This window comes from Procambarus clarkii, chromosome 11 (genome assembly GCF_040958095.1).
Source record: "Procambarus clarkii isolate CNS0578487 chromosome 11, FALCON_Pclarkii_2.0, whole genome shotgun sequence".
Lineage (NCBI taxonomy): Eukaryota > Metazoa > Arthropoda > Malacostraca > Decapoda > Cambaridae > Procambarus > Procambarus clarkii.
Genome location: NC_091160.1, coordinates 34,572,879 through 34,591,655, shown reverse-complemented (window position 1 = coordinate 34,591,655; position 18,777 = coordinate 34,572,879). Strand labels below are relative to the sequence as shown.

At 37.0% G+C, this 18,777-nt stretch overlaps 1 protein-coding gene across 3 annotated transcripts in view; it reads right to left on the bottom strand.

Annotated features, from left to right (window-relative positions):
* Positions 1-983: 983 nt before the first annotated feature.
* Positions 984-18,777, bottom strand: part of LOC123758268 (protein MEMO1) — a 39,041-nt gene continuing 21,247 nt past the window's right edge. For 2 of the 3 annotated variants that reach the window (XM_069322558.1, XM_045742443.2), the window contains exons 7-8: positions 17,972-18,190; positions 984-17,532 (exon numbers count right to left, since the gene is read on the bottom strand). In XM_069322558.1, the coding sequence (XP_069178659.1) occupies positions 17,395-17,532; positions 17,972-18,190 (357 nt within the window). In that variant the 3' untranslated portion in view covers positions 984-17,394. The remainder of the gene's footprint in view (positions 17,533-17,971; positions 18,191-18,777) is intronic. The other variant, XR_011228073.1, reaches the window with a different exon arrangement.

The following is an 18,777-nucleotide window of genomic DNA, read 5'->3' as shown; positions in this document are numbered from 1 at the left end:
AGGTCCAGTTGGAGAAAACAGTGGAGTAGCCGATCCTGTCGGCAGACTTAGACCAATCAGAGAGTAGTGCAAGAGAGTTGAAGAAAAATGTTCAAGGAAAAGGATTTTTCAGAACAGTAGGGGGGAGTATAAGCCTGTCAAGAGTCCTGCAAAATTTCAAAAGTGGCATCCTTCCATGGGGTCAAAGCAGGAATAATGAGATGTTGATGTGAATTGAGAGAGAATCTTGTAAATGAACCACCCTGGCAGGACAAGGAAGGCAGCGAAAGGGATCGGAGCTCTCCTGAGGAGCAATGGTTAAGGAATGGCACAAGCAAGAGCTGGGATATTGTAGGGACTTCATAAGGATGCAAGGGCAGAAACAATCACGATCCTGTAGAGAGAGAACTCCAGTTTCAACATACGAGCTCTGGGTGGGGGATGATGGAAAGGCACCAGAGCTGAGGTGTAGCTCAGTATGGCATAAACACAATGAAGGGTTGAGGGAGAGGCAGAGGAATAGGAAGGTCAGCCATAATAGTGTGGACAGAATGAGAATGTGAATGCAGTGAGCACCTATCAGTCTCCCTGGAAGTATAGATCAAGACATGAGGCACTTTGTAGGAACCCATCTAATTGCTTTTTAAAATAATTCACTTTTGTTCTGACAGTATTTCTAAATGCCAGTTCAGGTGAATAAAACGTCTCATTTTACTCCCCCCCTCCCCCAACCAAAGTGTAGTTCCCTAGTGGCCACAGCTGCTGGGTAGGTTCAACTCCCATATGAAGGAGCATAAGCAAACCATGGGTCTCCATGCACATCTAGCACACAGTGGTGTATTTCACTTGTGAGCTGCCACAGCAGGCAGTGTGTGTGGTGCAGAACCTCTTACACCTCTTACCTGAGGGGCATCACACGAGTGCCCTCACCTTGTCAAGGCACCGCCACTGATGGGTATACAACATCAAATAATGGTCATCTAAAGGGGTGAATAAAAATGGAGTGTATCTTTTGTTTATTTGGTTCCTTTTCAACATGATCACTGCATACAAAATTGGCAAGGGATATATGTACACTTGGGACATTTACAAATTTCTACACGTTATGCAGGAGTTCCTAAGCAGACCCTTGACACACGACTTTAAATTGTACATGAATTTAACTGCTCTTAGTTTTCAGCAGCTGTTGACTTATTTACATATTGAGTAATCAGTTTGTTTAAAAACAGTAGGCCTATATGATTTTAACAAAGCAAGAGGATACGGTAAAAGAACTAGCACTATTTCCTCAGCAATTACAATTTATAATAATCAAAATTGAACATGAAATAAATGTAAATGTCGTAACTAAGATCTTCTACAGTTATTCCAGCCTAGACTGAGAGCATTTGCATGTACTTCTTATTAATTTTGGTTTTCTACATTACCTGTTGTTAATTGGTGGTACAAACAATTGTAAGCAATGTGGTTGGCTACTATAGAAAACCATATGAAATCACTGTCTGCCGAGTATTCCAAATGATGTGACGGGTCTGCACAGTACCTCGTACAGTGTACCTTAAACCTAGTGGTATCCTGTTGGGGGCTTACTCTCTCGTGTGTTTATCCTTTAGCTTAAGTGTCAGACTATAAAGCTCTTCCATTCAACCATAAAATAGCTACTGTTTCTAGTTGATGTGCTTGGATACAAGCAGTGATATATCTTGCTTTATAATTATTAGACAAATTATAATACTTTTTCATAATCCATATTATATTCTAATGAAAGTACTGTATCAGTACAGTTTATATGTACCTTATATGCAAATAACAAAATAATCTGAAAGACATGAGTGATCAGAATACAGCAAGGTTCATTCTCCACTTTCAAGTGAAGGATACAGCTTACTGAATACATGTATATGTACAGTACATAAGGTGAAAATTTCATATATTTCTGAATTCTGTTCGTACATAAACTAATTGGGTGAAATAACCCATTTACAAAACTAAGCAACTACTTCAGAGCTAAGGAAGCCTAATTTTCAGCACGTTGTTTATTAACGCAAGTCTCGGTTAACAACATGATGTGCCAAAGCCTCAACTCCAATTTAAACAAACTAAAAAGACTGTAACTTTGATACCTCATTTCCAACAAAACTACCCGAACAAAAGGGGCAGTCATTTCTCCGTAGACATTTAAAGTACCTTCAAATGTTGAAGCGCACAGGACTTGTTAGACTTCTACATGCTGTTAGGCTACTCCGGTTGTGAAGCAGGTGCAGCTTGCGCGGAGAAAGCTATTCTTTTTACAGGAATGAAAACTGCATCAGCAAGACATTAGAAAGGAAAGACAGCCAGACATAAGTGGGTGGAAATAATAACCAGCAATATGGGGCTTTATAGTGGAAGCTTCAGAAGTGGCCGAGTGAATGTGGCTATTGACAACCACCATCAGTGGAAGAAAGGGCATCCCATTACTCCCTGCAATAAGGCTTCAATGGACAGGCAAGGCCAACTGGTCAATTACCTCAGGCCCCATTATTTTTGTCTTTTTTTTTTTTTTTTTACATAAACTACCATACTATAATGTTCATTAAAAAGGTTACTTGATGCTATTAATATACATCTATACACTTTTTTTGCATATATGATAACGTATGTAATTTATAACAAAAAATATAAACAAAATACGGTAAGTAGAAAAAGTTTGAGAACTTTGTACCGACTAAATATGAAGCATTTGTATAAAACCAGCAACGTGTGAAATAGATATTTATGATTTGGGGTTTATGCTATTTAAAACCAATGATAATTTTGTTAATACATTAATATTTACTAGTAAGCCATGATGATAATGCATACTAGCTATATACTGTATATTGTTGAAATTTATTGTTACTTTTTATTGGGAAAACAAAATACAACCGAAAGAAATTAGTGTGTAATAGACATAGGGAACTATTTGCTTGGCAGATATGATGCATGTCTCTCTAGTTTATGTGTAAAGTGCGGCAGAATTTACAAAATGGTTACAAAACATTTATGGAACAAGGCAGAAAGAAATTTAAATTATATAGAGAATGTAATTACCAATTATTTGTAATTTCTCTAATTACGTGCATGGTGCAATGAAAATAGTGAAGTGCTCTAAAGTGGCTTAATTACTAGAAGGGCATTCCTTTAGGCAATGTACCAAATAGTTTATCTAATGTATGGAAATTTGTGTCCAACCCCACATTAAATTCTAATAAAGGTGCAGATAATATTGAAGAACTGATGTTTCTTTATAATGCCTTCCCTTCTCATGTGGATGATAACTTTTCCAGTTTTATCATCAGTCAACCTGCCTTGTGATCAGCAATAATTCCCCAGACCCCCAAATGTTAGATTGTAGCTATTATTCCACTTGCTATAATACTGTAATTATCAAAATACAGGACTAAATCAGTATGACTATTTAGTACTATGCAAGACACGACGATTCAAAATTTCCAAGACAAGTCTAAGGATGCGCTTCCCACCGCCTGTAACCCTTGTTTTAAAAACAATTACAGCTACTTCTAGCATTAAGAGAATCATACCGTCATGACTCTTACCTTTTCCCAATTAGAGGACAACGGCTTCTAATCATAAAACACATGAATACATTTGCTTCATCAGCTAATTACTGAATAACTTGACAGTTTTTATCACTGCAATGGATGGAACTATGTATATTGCACATCACAAAAACAACGGTGATTGCAACTGGTGAAATGGCAAATATTATCAGCACTAGTGATTATTCTCTCAAAAGATATTTGTGAATAAAGTTGTACTGTGTATGATGTCTACAACATATTACTCGGATTACATTTATTGACAAGAATGGGGTGAGGGTACCGCATGTAAGTTTCTGAATCTGTGATCACAACTGCCCCTTAGAGCAGTTCAGTAGCTTTCATTCTTAGACCTAAGGGGGAAAAAAAAAACTTATACAAAGTATAACTGTTTGCATTGCAACTAGTTGACAACCCATCCACCTAAGGAAAATGGTTAAGACATCTACAGTGAGCTTTGGGCATGGGTTACATGCCTGCTGCTGCCTACATTGTGATATGCAAGTCTTTAAAGATGTGAAGAAAGTAAGAATGGCCTACCTGGAGCTTACCTGCAGTGGGTTTCAGAAGTTCTTCTACTCTACAGCATAAAGTAGATGCAAAACCAGGGATAGTGGTTCAAGCAATGAAACCATGTGATTATTGGCAAGAGATTTGATACCACGAGAGATACAATTTGGTTTGCGTAAGGAAAGTGCATGTAGGTGACCATGAGAATGATGTGTGTGTAATTAAATACACCGTGTAAGGAGGATGTACGTAATAACAAAAAACTGGAACTGTTCATACAATATACTGTAACCAAAAAGAATTCTGTTAAGAAATTAATTTGTATATCACAATAATCATATACAGTATACAGTATAATTACATAGTATACAAAAATAATTATATAACCATTAATTACATGCAATATAATAAATGTGTACTGTATACACATTTATTATACACTACAACAATTATACTGTACTGTATGCATAAACAATAAATTAATGTTCCAGATAAAGAAATATATTAAAGTGGATAACAAAAAATTAAGCAGATTTTGTTAGACAAAGAATAAAAATAACTTACCATGTGGAAAAGTTTGCCTTTGCTGTGGCATATTACACAAAAAAAGAAAACTAATATAGACATTGATAGACAGATTAGAAGGTACACCTTACGATGAATGTAAAGTACATCAGAGATGAGAAGGAATGTGCTTTTGAGACATCCTTGGAGCAGGAATGTAATTACATTTGTAGTGCACAAAGAGCTTGAATGAAAGAGTACTGATCCCCCAACCCGTCCTCTTAAAAATAACGTCACTTTTGGCTCGTATGCGCGCTATGGCCAAATTTGCACGTAATTTGAAATGAAATCGACTCACAAAAGTGACGTACTGTTCCGTTTTCTATTTGAGTCGTCCGGCTTACTCGGCAAGCTTAGAAGAGGAAACTTTCAATTAACGTTTTTCATACCGTTTCGAAACTTTATTAGAATTTCCTGCCCACCTAACCTATCAGAGGACCCTTAACTTACTGTTGTTGAAAAAAAAATCCAAATTTTAATTTTTTTTTGTTCTTTTTCAAATTACGTCCACTTTCGGCCATACAGGTAAACGGCCAAAAGCGACTATTTTTAAGAGGACAGGTTGGATCCCCCATACTCGTATGAAGTTAGCAAATTCTAGTCTCCATAGATAAGCAAGAGCAAGAAAGACTGGCAATTAATAATGTAGAGTTGATATTAACAATCATAGACAAGGTTAAAGTGAAGGTGTAAGAAGACTACATTGGCCAAGGGAACTGTTGCAGAGACAAGTGGGGAAAATATATTGAAGATCCTTTGCTACTCTGAATGAATATCCGAGGTTCGTGGTTTTGTGTCGAGTTTAAGGCCTATCAGCCTCTGAAGTTTATTAAGGCAGCGACACTATAGCTTACTGACCAGCCAGAAACAACACATTAATCCTGAACGTTGTACAGAAGTAAAGTGAACCCTTGATATATATATACCGAGAGGCAGGCTACACCTGCTACTACTAGTATACATATACACCAGGCTACGCAGGTGTATATATCCCCTTGTTGCCATAGCAAATCATAATGAAGATATGATAGTGAGTACTGAGAAATGCTTGGTCAGTTTTAATAATTTAAATGTGTGATTGTCGGAAGAATTTGTACAAGTGATGTTTGAGAGTAGAGTGTGTGTCAGGGATGGGGTTGGTCAAATGAAAGTCCAGTTAAGAAAGGCCAAAATAAAAACAGCTGCAGCCAGAGGGCTAGGTGGAGTGGAATTGTCTACCATAATGTACAAATGCATGATACTAGTGAGGTATAAATGTGAAAATTCAAGGACTACAGCAGTAGGAATGGACAAACTAATTAGAATGCATGGCATTAGAAGAATGCCAAACATTCTTCCCGGCAACGAGTACCGAGATGCTTTTGTCATGATGAACTAATAGATGCTGACTGGCTTGTATGGAAAATCTGTACAAGTGAATGTAAGGGTAGAAGGTGGAGACAAAGGCCACAGAAAGGCAGATATAGTGAGGGTGGAAAAGGGGATCAAGTGGATGACAAACTTTGACACATGGTTGAGCAGTGCACCACGCAGAGCATCCACCACCACCCACAGCAACACACGATACACATCTTGAACCTAAATATGATGAAGCTGCACACAAGATGTGGTAGGGAACCTAGACTAGATGGTGTCAGTGAAGGGGCAAATATTTTGTTTATATACCTGTCCATTGTATTGTATACAAGTACACCTAGTCTTAAGAAATGGCAAAATGCTGTTTTGGACGATGTGCCGGGGTATTGTGGTGCGGTTTCTTGGTGCCGCTGCATAGGGTGCAAGGTGAATGCACGAGTTTTATTATTGTAATATCTATAGACTTCTTTACCTGTATAGTATTGCTCACTTATTTTCTCTCTGACCTGGTACCAACACACACTATGAAAGTGGTAATGGTGGTGGTGATATATAATAGTGCTGTGGTGGAAGAGATGGTGTAGGGGCAGAACCATACACAAGGTGGTCTGATGTAGTTAAAGAAAGGGATGCTGGAAATGTTGCCACAACAATATTTGCAACTTATGTGCCGTGGAAATTTTGTGTGTGGGAATGAAAGAATATGAATGTGTATGCCTCACTTGATATACTGTATGAAGGCTGATGATGAGCTCTAAAAGTATGATGAAATTCATTCGTCCTCACGTGTGATCAAAGGACATAAGTTATATTCTGTGCTTGATCCACTATTGTTCTAAACAGAATACTTTGTATAACTAAGCAGTATGTATAAAGCAATAAAGAGAACAACTGAAAACATATATAAACAAGAGTTAACAAACACTTGATTACAGTATTGCAAAAGCAAAGAATGAACTCAATAATTCATCATTATTATAAAGCCTAGTGGTTAACAAGCCAAAACAAAAGCACAAGGCACACACACACAGAGTGGTAGACGGTTGGAACAAGTTAGGTGAGGTGGTGGTGGAGGCGGAGGGAGCCGGTCGGCCGAGCGAACAGCACACTGGACTTGTGATCCTGTGGTCCTGGGTTCGATCCCAGGCGCCGGCGAGAAACAATGGGAAAAGTTTCTTTCACCCTATGCCCCTGTTACCTAGCAGTAAAATAGGTACCTGGGTGTTAGTCAGCTGTCACGGGCTGCTTCCTGGGGGTGGAGGCCTGGTCGAGGACCGGGCCGCGGGGACACTAAAGCCCCGAAATCATCTCAAGATAACCTCAAGATGAACCTCAAGGCCAAAACTGTCAGTAATTTCAAAGTGTTATATGACAAAGAGTGCTGGGAAGACAGGACACCGTGAGTATAGCTCTCATCCTGTAACTACACTTGGGTAATTACACACACGCACACTTTCCTCAATTTGGTCAGTAACTTGGTAAGAATGCTGAAATTGTAAATAAAATCATTCTGAAATATATAGGAAGGAGAATATTTGATCATAATAATAATATAATATTAAATTTATCGTATGTGAAGGTAACCATGAATCCATTGCATTATGTAAGGAAAATATTGCATTTGGTGTACAGTTTTATGTAAATATGATACTCTTCATTGTGTTATGAGAGGGTAATGCTCTGTTTATTAGTAATTTCTTCTCCTATCATTCATAAAATATTTCAGTGCATGAACTGAAACTAAACAAAACTAACTAGGACAACTCAACTGTACAAGAAAAAATTCTAAATTGAACAATTCAGAATATACAATATAAGTTTCAGTTCATGCACTGAAATATTTTATGAATGATAGGAGAAGAAATTACTAATAAACAGAGCATTACCCTCTGAAGAACTCTTTGCAGAGAGTATTACCCTCATTGAAGAACTCTTTGCAGAGAGTAAATAAAACAGACAATAATGCTAGAATATTGGCAAGCTCTACGGCAAATATTGTATATGTTAATTTCATCAATTTCCCAAAAATATTTTTTTAGGGGATTTTTTTTTTAAGAGTTTAGTTTCTTTTTCCTCCTTTGTTTATTATCTGATTTTGTTGTAACCTTTACATCCGGGAGAGTGCATATGTTTCCCTAACTATGTGAAGATAGAAGGAAATTGGTCAACAAATAAATCGGTCACAATTCATAAAACTTGGAACTTTTAATTTTTTGGGGGGGCTGACTTTTTCTCTGATTTTGAACTATTTTCTTTGTCTCTTTAGGTTGTTTTGATGATTAGGGACCAAATTAGGGCTTTTTCACTTATATAAGTTATACCTTAAATATATCCCCTAAATCACTATAATTATTATAATTATCCCTATATTTTGTGTCTTTTGGGGTTATTTTTTCTTGACTTCATTTCAACACACATTGACCTACAACTTTCACACATTCGAGTACGAATGCCAAACAATGTTTATTAAAACATACAATTAAATTAACAAATTAAAACTACCTTTATTCATTGTTGATAACTTCAACTTCAATTATCTCTGAAACTAGAGTTTCAACTTTGAGTGGCTTCTAAAATTCCAGTTTTTGACCGATTCTCACTATTTTGACATTGTGTGCTCGGTTGTCTGTTCTACAATCCCTTCAGAATGGATTTTTCATAAACTTTATACATTTGGAGTTATAATTTTTTTTTGTCTAAATTTGCCGCATATTTCAAATGCCCTATTGATGATTTCTTTTACAGTAAACTGTATTGAAAACCTATATTCTAATTTGATGAAAATGAAGATCATATGCTATTCTGAGAGAATAATAACAATAAATGAACAATTGGTGATAGTTCATATATTTTTATTCTGAATTGAAAATCTGCAGTTTTCAATCTTCAATTTTAAAATTAATTTTGATTCTATTGTTTTTCAAGTTACGCTGTGATCATTTAGACAAAGTTGGAGTATTTGCCTAGTTGATTATGCAAAACAAATTGGAAGGTGTTTGTGCAAGTTTTAAAAACTTATGTTAAATTATTTTGTCAAATCATATATGTATGTATTGCGCTGTCTAAGGGTTAATATGGCGAGTATTCAAATTATTTTGTATCAGATTAGCAATTATATTAATAGAAAAATACATTATTGTACTGTAGGTGTTGAGCTGTACTCATTAGCCAGCGAGCCCAGTGTGCACCAAGATGCATCAAATCAAATTATCAGTCTCCGTGGTGTAGTGGTAAGACACTCGCCTGGCGTTCCGCGAGCGCTATGTCATGGGTTCGTATCCTGGCCGGGGAGGATTTACTGGGCGCAATTCCTTAACTGTAGCCTCTGTTTAACGCAACAGTAAAATGTGTACTTGGATGAAAAAACGATTCTTCGCGGCAGGGGATCGTATTCCAGGGACAATAGGATTAAGGACTTGCCTGAAACGCTACGCGTACTAGTGGCTGTACAAGAATGTAACAACTCTTGTATATATCTCTCAAAAAATGAAATTACAATTTATGAGTCAGTGCCATGTTGTGATGCACTTAAACTTCAAAGAAAAATTAGTACGTAAACATAAGCTTACACATGCAAAAATACATGCATGCAAGTTACTTAGGCATACAAGCACATAAATACCAATGCAGCAAACAGTCCCTTATATACTGTATATATAAAATCATACATTTACGGGTTATCAGGTGACAATACGATATAACAGGTATATATCCCCCCCTTCTTTCCCTCTCTCTCTCACACACACACCTACTTTTATGCATGTCTTATACACAGACCTACACATGCATATACACACACACTCATACCAACATGAACCCCCCTCCCCCCCTTCTTCCCAGTCTCTACCTTTTCTGATAAGTCCCATATTTTCCTGTTACACAACACTGATATACCTGAGCTATAGCTTCGTGTTACACAACACTGATATACCTGAACCATAGCTTCATGTTACACAACACTGACATACCTGAACCACAGCTTCGTGTTACACACAAGTAACGTCCTTGAATCATAGCCTCCCACCTCTACACACACACACACACACACACACACACACACACACACACACACACTCATGCAGGCACACAGATTGATGTATTTATTAAAATATAAAGCATGATAAGACTCATGAGATTATGGAGGTATCACCTGAAATGATCCATGGTTAAGAAGTGGGACCTAGCAGCTGGAGAACAACTTCCACAAGTAGTTAGGAGTGAACAAATGCACTGAAAACTATCTAGAGTATGAATAATTAAACAACACAAATAACTGAGAAATTCAGTAGGAGCCACGAGGAGGATTGGAACCCACTCACTCGGTACTCCCCAAGGGTTCACTCACAAAACAGTTCGAACTCACTCACTCAAAAGTTTGAGTCCTCCTCAACTTCAAACCTCCTCGAACAAAAGTTCGAGGCCCCCAATGATTTTCTCATGGATACATCTCATTAATGTGATTTCATTGTGTATACAAATAATAATAATGATCTGGAAATCATACCATATATTTGGAAAACTCAAGACTGCCTCTAAATACAATCATAAATATGTATTATAACTGATATAATACAAATTTTTGCATGCAAAAAGCCTTGTGTATCCATTAATATATTTATGGAGTTGTTTACTGTCTCAAAATAAAAATAACCTGTTACAGTAATCTGAAATTCTTATTTTCTGGGAATGAACAATGAAAACACAAAAAACCAGCATTGAATGTAATGAAACGCTGTTCTCTGGGCGAGACCCGGATGCTCTCCGGAGCTATACTGGGCTGATGTGTATATATTAGACTGTGACAACATTTAATCGATGGAGTTCTAGGCCTACTGGGGACCACGAGCCAGAACCTGGTCCTCTCTGAGAGGCACGAGGAGCAATGGCCTATAGACACCCCCATGTAGTTGGAAGCAGTCTATGTCTGCCATCTACCAGGTCAGACACCTAGAAAGGTAGAAATCCCAAAACAATTCCTCAAACAATGCAATAAAATGCCATTTTCTGGGTGAGACCCAGAGGCTCCCCAGCATCCCTCCCTCCTGTCTGCATTTTTTTCACGTTTTTGATATTCAGCCTTTGAACTGGGGTTGGGTAGCCAGTGCAGGAGGTCTGGGGCTCCCCCTTCCCCCTCCTGGGAAAGGGGGAGCTGCGCAGACAATGGGGCGGCGGCGGTGGTGACGTCATGCTTGTTTGCTTGTTTTCTGATTGGGAGAGTTCTGCCTGCTCATTGGGCTTTCGGTTTGCAATTTTTCCCTAGCTGTAGTTTGTTTTGGGATTCCTACCTTTCTGGGTACCTGACCTGGTAGATATCAGACAGACTATAGACCATTGCTCCTCGTGCCTCACTAAAGGGGCCAGGTTCTGGCTCGTGGTCCCTGGTAGGCCTAGAACTCCATCAATTGACTGTTGCCACGGACTAATATATACACATCAGCCCGGTATAGCTCTGGGGAGCCAAAAGAGCTCTCCACAGAAAATCACTAAAAGAAAATCATATAAAATATTATATGTAGAACATAAGGCAAATTCTGATTTTATGATTCCTCTTCAAAGTCTTAAACACTAAAACTATATGCTTTCATCCCCTTAAACAAAAACGTTCACTTAACTATATGCTTTCATCCCCTTAAACAAGAACGTTCACTTAAGTGCACCGTTATACCAAAGCAACGGTCTTCATACAACTCGCAGTACCACACTAGCTGCACTTAGTTTAACAAACCAATATGCAAGTGAAAGAAATTTAGCATCAGAAGGCAGCAGCAGTAAATGTAACAGATTACGAAAAATTGGTCACAATACTTTGAAGCAGAAGACTATCCTTATACAACAAGAAGGCAAGACAATTTTCATGTTAGGATGACATAAAATAATATTTGGGTAAAAGAATTATATTAAGATATTTCAAGAAACTAAACATATAAATATCATGCTGGTTTTCTTCACATAAAAAAAAAAGATTTAGATATAAACTTATATCACATTTCCTTGTAAATGTTCGATATCAATAAAAATAAGAAAAGAAAGAACATTATTAGCTAGTAAAATAAAGTTACCAAGTATCCAACTGTTGACAAAATTTTCTCGCAAGTTGCAAGTAAGTAGTTACTCCATTAAACTTATCTCTCTTTATAAGTCTTTGTTAAGACTTATAATTGATATAAGATATTGTTAAATCTTCAAACTTAACAATATCCTCATTCCTATTAATAATATGTAAGTTCTCCCAAAAGAATTTGTTCAGTTACAATACTGACACACAAAAAAAAATTACCGAAAGCAGTAATGAATGACAATAAAATCTTCCTTCACTAAACCTAAAAATGCTTTCATTACAAAACACAATTAGAATCATTTTAGCTTTCAAAGGAATAGACCATCAAATTACTGTGCAATATTTATGACCTGGTCCTATGATACAACGTAATGAGATTAATTTATAAAATGATCCGCGACTTTTAAAACCAAATATAAATGATGTTAAGGGCCAAAGGGAGTTAACGAGTTATTTTTAATTCCATTAGCAACATTATAACTAAACAACATTAAAATATGGCAAACGTATAACGCAAATACAGACCTAAACAAAAAACACACAAGTTCTTTCGTAAAATGCAAAACGTTATGATACTACCAAGTTGAAAATACCAACAGTTTACTTTTCTCAATTTGAAGACGTCAACTATCTCATTACCACCTAGACACACAAATGATCCTTTCCTTAGGACTTAATAACTATTAAGAGACAGGTTCAAATAGTCTTCAAACTCATTTTGTTATCGCCATAGTGAATAAGTGCCACTTACCACAAACTATAAATTTGCGAAAAGAATGAGAATACCGCTTGTTGACGAGCTACATGAAAAGTGGAAACTCATGATATAACATCACTCCATTTCATCAGAATTAACACAACAGTAAACTAATTGATCAACATGCTAACACATCCATTGTCTTCCATCAGCTCACATTCACATTTCTTACAAATATAGATATGTTTAACTATGAAACCAATAGTTTGTTTTAATAAACTACATTTTCAGGTAAAAAAAAATCATATTTAATAAATCACAGGAATATAATATATCTATAAGAAAATATTGCGGCCTTACAGCTGGGTCAGACCCACATCCCTGAACCCTACATACACACACACACACTCCCATCTGAATAATGATTGCTTAAAAAAAAAAATCAACCGAAGCCCATCATGGTCCAGTCGACAATGCAGGTGCTTGTGGGGTTTGGGAATGCGGGTTTGATCCACTCGTATGGCTTAAAATATTTTCTCAATTTTTTTTTTATCAACTATCACAATCAAAACTTTTTTATATACTGTACTGTAGATTCATACCAACGAAAACAACATTCTATTAGATTCTTTTCTAAATACTCAGGTTAACATACCTAAATTCTGTAGAAATATGCAAAACCTGATTCACGGCAAAGCTTGTTCGAATGTCTTATAGTCTTAAGTGCTACAGGAAATTAAAAATCAATGTATACTGAGCTTAAGCAAATTAAGTAAACCAAGTTATATATGATAACTGTACAGCCCCCTTGACATACAGCACATTTGATTTTATGCCATACATAGATAAGTGATTACTGAAATTTTTTATCATTTGTTTTAATATAGCATGTTTACACTATATGTATTTCTTACAAATATGGATATGTGTAACTATGAAACCAATCCACATTACTCATTAATTCAATTATTTAATATCCCGAGTACCGAACATAATTTTGTAAAGTACGATTTCTCAAATTACTACTTTATCCAATACAGTGGATACACATTAGCTGTTGTATGTTGCCTTCATGACCCATACATTCTAAAACCCCCTATGAGTTTAATCAGTGCAAACATCTAATTTTACCAATAAAATCCAGTTTTGTTTCATTGATTTTGTTATAAAATATTTTCAATACAAAACTCAAACATACACCATCTGAAATTCAAGACTACTAATTACCTAAGTGTAGTTACAGGATGAGAGCTACGCTCGTGGTGTCCCGTCTTCCCAGCACTCTTTGTCTTACATACTTAGATAGCAACTGTGCTATTGAGACAGGGAGGGGGGGTGGGGGGCCAAAGAACCAAAGCTCAAAATCCCGGTATGCATAATTAGGCGAGTACAAACTCTTGACAGACTTTCATCAATAAATTTGATAATTAACAAAAATAAGGATTGTTTTCTTTATGTCAAAAAGTTTGCTAAGGGTAATAGCTACGTAATAAAAATCCATTACTTCTAGAATGACAATCACAGGGACATATCAAAATGTGGTCAAAACCCCAGATACAAAAACTCCTTTCCTGCCTGTAACATACAGAACGGCACTGTAACTCCTACACTACAGAGTCCAATAAAAAATTTAGAAAATGTAGTGTTCTGTAATCTAAAAATTAACTGTGACAAAAGGATTATAAATAATTTCCTGAAATTAAAAATTGTAATAAAAATCAAATATTACACTGTATTGCAAAATAATAACAGTGGCAATATACGTACAAGGGAAAAACTTTAGATTTGCAGAGAATCATTACAAAGCATTGAAGATAAAATAAACTGATCTTCAAGGTTATCTTGAGATGATTTCGGGGCTGTTTAGTGTCCCCGCGGCCCGGTCCTCGACTAGGCCTCCACCCCCAGGAAGCAGCCCGTGACAGCTGACTAACACCCAGGTACCTATTTTACTGCTAGGTAACAGGGGCGTAGGGTGAAAGAAACTCTGCCCATTGTAAGGTAAACCAAGTTCTAAGATAGACTAATTAAGCAAGCACCAAGGTAGACTAACTGAGTAGCTTGGACTCTGACCAAGGCAGAGTCACTGAGTTTTAATATAGACTGCCAAGCTTCAAGGTAGATTAACTGAGCTACACACCTCAGAAATTTCCTCCTCACAGATGTGCACTTAATTCCATTTACCCAAACTGCTAACAACATGCAAAACCATATAGAGTTTATAAGGGAGGCAAAGATGTTGATCAATCAGCAAGAAGACAATTATTGCAGGTGTCAACTTTGTACAGTATTTATGGACTGCCCAATATACTCACTGCTCCTCTGGCTGAAGCACATACACTCATGCTGCGAACATACAGCATGTGCATCCAAGCTGCAAGCATACAGCATAATGCGAGTTTTGTGATCTAGGGGTAAAGTGTACTTTCTGAAGAGTGCCGCTGGGCACCAAGATAAACAGCAGATGCTTCAACTTGCAAGAAAGTTACGTGTGGTATTCAACAATGGCATTCTATATGCTGCTACGGAGAAATAGCAGCAAGTAATTTATTATACTGTATTTGCAGCAAATTAAATAACTCCTAAAAATTCAGTAAATGCAGAAGTGAATCATGACTGTACAGAAGCAAGGCTTGCTAGATTCAAAACAAGAAAGCTATGATCAGAAATCTTAAATTTTGGTTCTAAATTAGCAAACCTCACCAACCAATAGTTGTAAATTGTCATATAAATACTGTACTCCATGTTAAATAAATATACCTAAACATATTGATGCTTAACCCCTGCACTGCGCACCTGTTTTCGGCAAAAACTTCTTGGGGCAATTGTCAAGGACATATTCTTGTTGTTTACATAAAGATTCAGGTAAATTTAATGTCAAACTGTTTCCAAACTCAACTATTTTCATTTAAAAACACAAACAGTAATGAAAACATTAAAAAACATTAAAATATAGCCTAATTAAAAAAAAAGAATAGCACAACTCTCAGAGCGCCTAAAGGCAATTTGCGCAGTGCAGGGGTTAAGAGAAGAAAATATAATGAGATGCTAATTTAAATAATAATTTTGTAAACAATTTTGATGTGATAAATAGTAAAATGCTGCAAAATGGCACCTTCTTCTAAAGTAGTAGATGATACATGATATGGTACGGGTGGTTTTTGTTCGGAATGATAGTTGAAAATAAATATTGATAGAGAGTTTATCAATAATAAGCATAATTGTCAATTTCATTGTAGTAATTTAATCACATAATATGCATGTATGTATTTTATATAAATCTGTGACTGCACATATGCCACATCCATATACATATGCACATATGGGTACATCTGCACACACACACATACATCAACATGCATGCATGCGTATATGTGCACACACATGCACATATATAAATATGCACACGCAGGACACCCAAATAGACATACAGGCATGTGTATGCACACCCCAACACACACTCCTGCCCTCATTCCCGTGTACACAATAAATATTAAACCAATAACCTAAACCTTCACACTTGTAGGTAAACATAGATCTGGGCTATATTGTAGTTAAGCTGAAAAACTAAACTAAATGTGTTAAAGAGGAAAATCAAAGACTTACTAAATTACCAATAAAAAAAAAGAGTACATGTTGAAGGAAAACCTTTGCTTTGGAGAAGGGCTCCCGACAGCGGCAAGCAACGTGGAGCACCAACTCCCCCATTATCTTATCAAGGCAACTTTCCTGGCTCTTGCCTTGGCATGCAATTTCTTGTTTTTTTTTGTTTTGTTTTTTGTAGGTAACAAAAACAAAATGAGAATGGTTTTACTCGAATCCAAATTGTTAGAGTTTAGGCAAAATATTTTAATTCTCGAATAAAAGTTGAAATTCAAGACATAAAAGTCCAATTGCTAAATTTTAATCTTTCTTGACATTGCAACTGTTGCAAAGAAATTGTAATTACCCCCAATGACTGGTCAAGAAACTTTTTAAACCAATAGTTATACTGAATGTCAGTTCTGAGGCTCCACGGTGAAGCGACAATTGCAAGACCTCAATCCAAAATGAACATTCAATTATTCCAGAGCATCACAGGAGACATTGGCAGGGGGATGGGGCTACTTGACTGGATATTCAAAAGAAAAGGTGGTCATTATTTGAAGGCAAATAATAACCTACACATACATTATTATATCATTACAAGCACTTGTTATAAAATGGCCCTGAGTGTCAAATCACCAAAAACAAAACAAAAAGAGTTACCCAATCGTCAATCTCAAGCATACGATGCAATGTTCGCATGGAAAGAGGTCATTTAAATGCATGTTATCTTAAGATTGGGAACTGGGCAAATATTCACCGAGAGTATAGATGTTTCATGCTCTCTCAGGACAGATACAGAATTACTGCCAACCAGGCAACCAGCCCCCCAGTCCTGGGTGGGGATGCATTTTGGGAGCAGGAGGGTTTGGCAATAATGATAAAGTCTACAGAGGGAAGTCTCCATAATAAGACTCCTATAAAACAAATTACCGATGTTATTATTTATATAAATTTCACGGAAACAATAAATACTGAAAATCAATTGAATTTGTCTACCTATGTGATTTTTCTTGATCCATTCCCCCTACTCCTAAATGCACCTCATTATGGGTACCTAAGGTTTACTCAAATATAAGAGAAGCTGCAGCATAGGATACGGAAGAGTCCGAAGAAGTGTAGCAGCGGGATGACTGGGCATACTGCAAGAATTTGAGCAACATTCGGTGCCCATTGCTTGTCTTCTGTAAAGTTGCAACTGCCTGCAAATGGGAGTAATTTATATTAATTTGATAACGCGATCATCTAATAATTTCAAGCTAATGTGTGAAGGCATTTCTAGATCATCATTTCTCAACTGGGGTTCCATGAAACCCCCAGGGTAACTAGGGGTTCAGAAAGAGACAAGTGGTAATTAGGCTAATTCTAATCATACGCAAATATATTTCTGAGTCATTTTTTGTGTCTAATTTTCCTCATTTAACCAGTATCAAGAGCAAAAACAGAAATCATCTCCCTTCAGTTGACAACAAAACCCATGTGTGTGTATCTAAAGTAACGACCCAGAATTATTTCAAGGGTACTAAGCTTGAGTAGCACTGCTCTAGACATTGCATGGACTCTGTAAAATTGAAACAAATAATAAAATAAAATATATATGGTATCCCTTTGGGGAGAACCTAATAATGGTACTGTACTTACGTTGAGCAAGACGCCAATGGGGTGTCGGCCACAGATTGTGTTGCCGTACTTTTTCAGGTACTCGGTAAAGGCACTCGGGTTTAATGTCTCAATCAGGTTCATCCCTTGCTTGTCAAGTTTTTGTATGGATTGCCAAATCTCACCCACAGAGCGATCATAATATGTGTATCGGAAGCGCTGTCCCCAGTGGCAGAAGTCCGAGGATATCACAAACAAGCTCTAAGAAAAGAAAAAATTAACAAAATAAAAACCTAGCATTGAATGTAATGAAATGCCTCTTTCTGGTAGAGCCTCATTGGCTCCCTGAAGATATCTTGCCAAGATTTTGCTATGTTAAAAGGTCACATCAGTTGCAGAGGTTCTGTTTGGCCTACCAGGGACCAGAGCCAGAACTTGGCCCACTCACAGAGACGCAGGGAGCGAGTGACAATTCCTTACCCTACTGTGAAAGTATCCAGAAAGTCAGTGAAGCTTTACAAACAACTGGAGGGTTCACAGAAAATGAAGCCTAAGAATTCCACAACTCTGCAAATGATTAACATGGAACAAGAAATTCACTCAAACTACTGTACTGTAGTTTGAAACTCTTTAGTACCAATCACCATCACCGTCACGGGCTGCTTCCTGGGGGTGGAGGCCTGGTCAAGGACCGGGCCACGGGGACACTAAAAAGCCAAGAAATCATCTCAAGATAACCTCAAGATAGATCACCAGGCAGCCCTGCTCCCTGCCTGCAGCCAGCTTCCCTGGTCAGTTCTAGAGTAAATAAACAACTCGCCAATGAACCTGGAACGGAGGAAGCCACT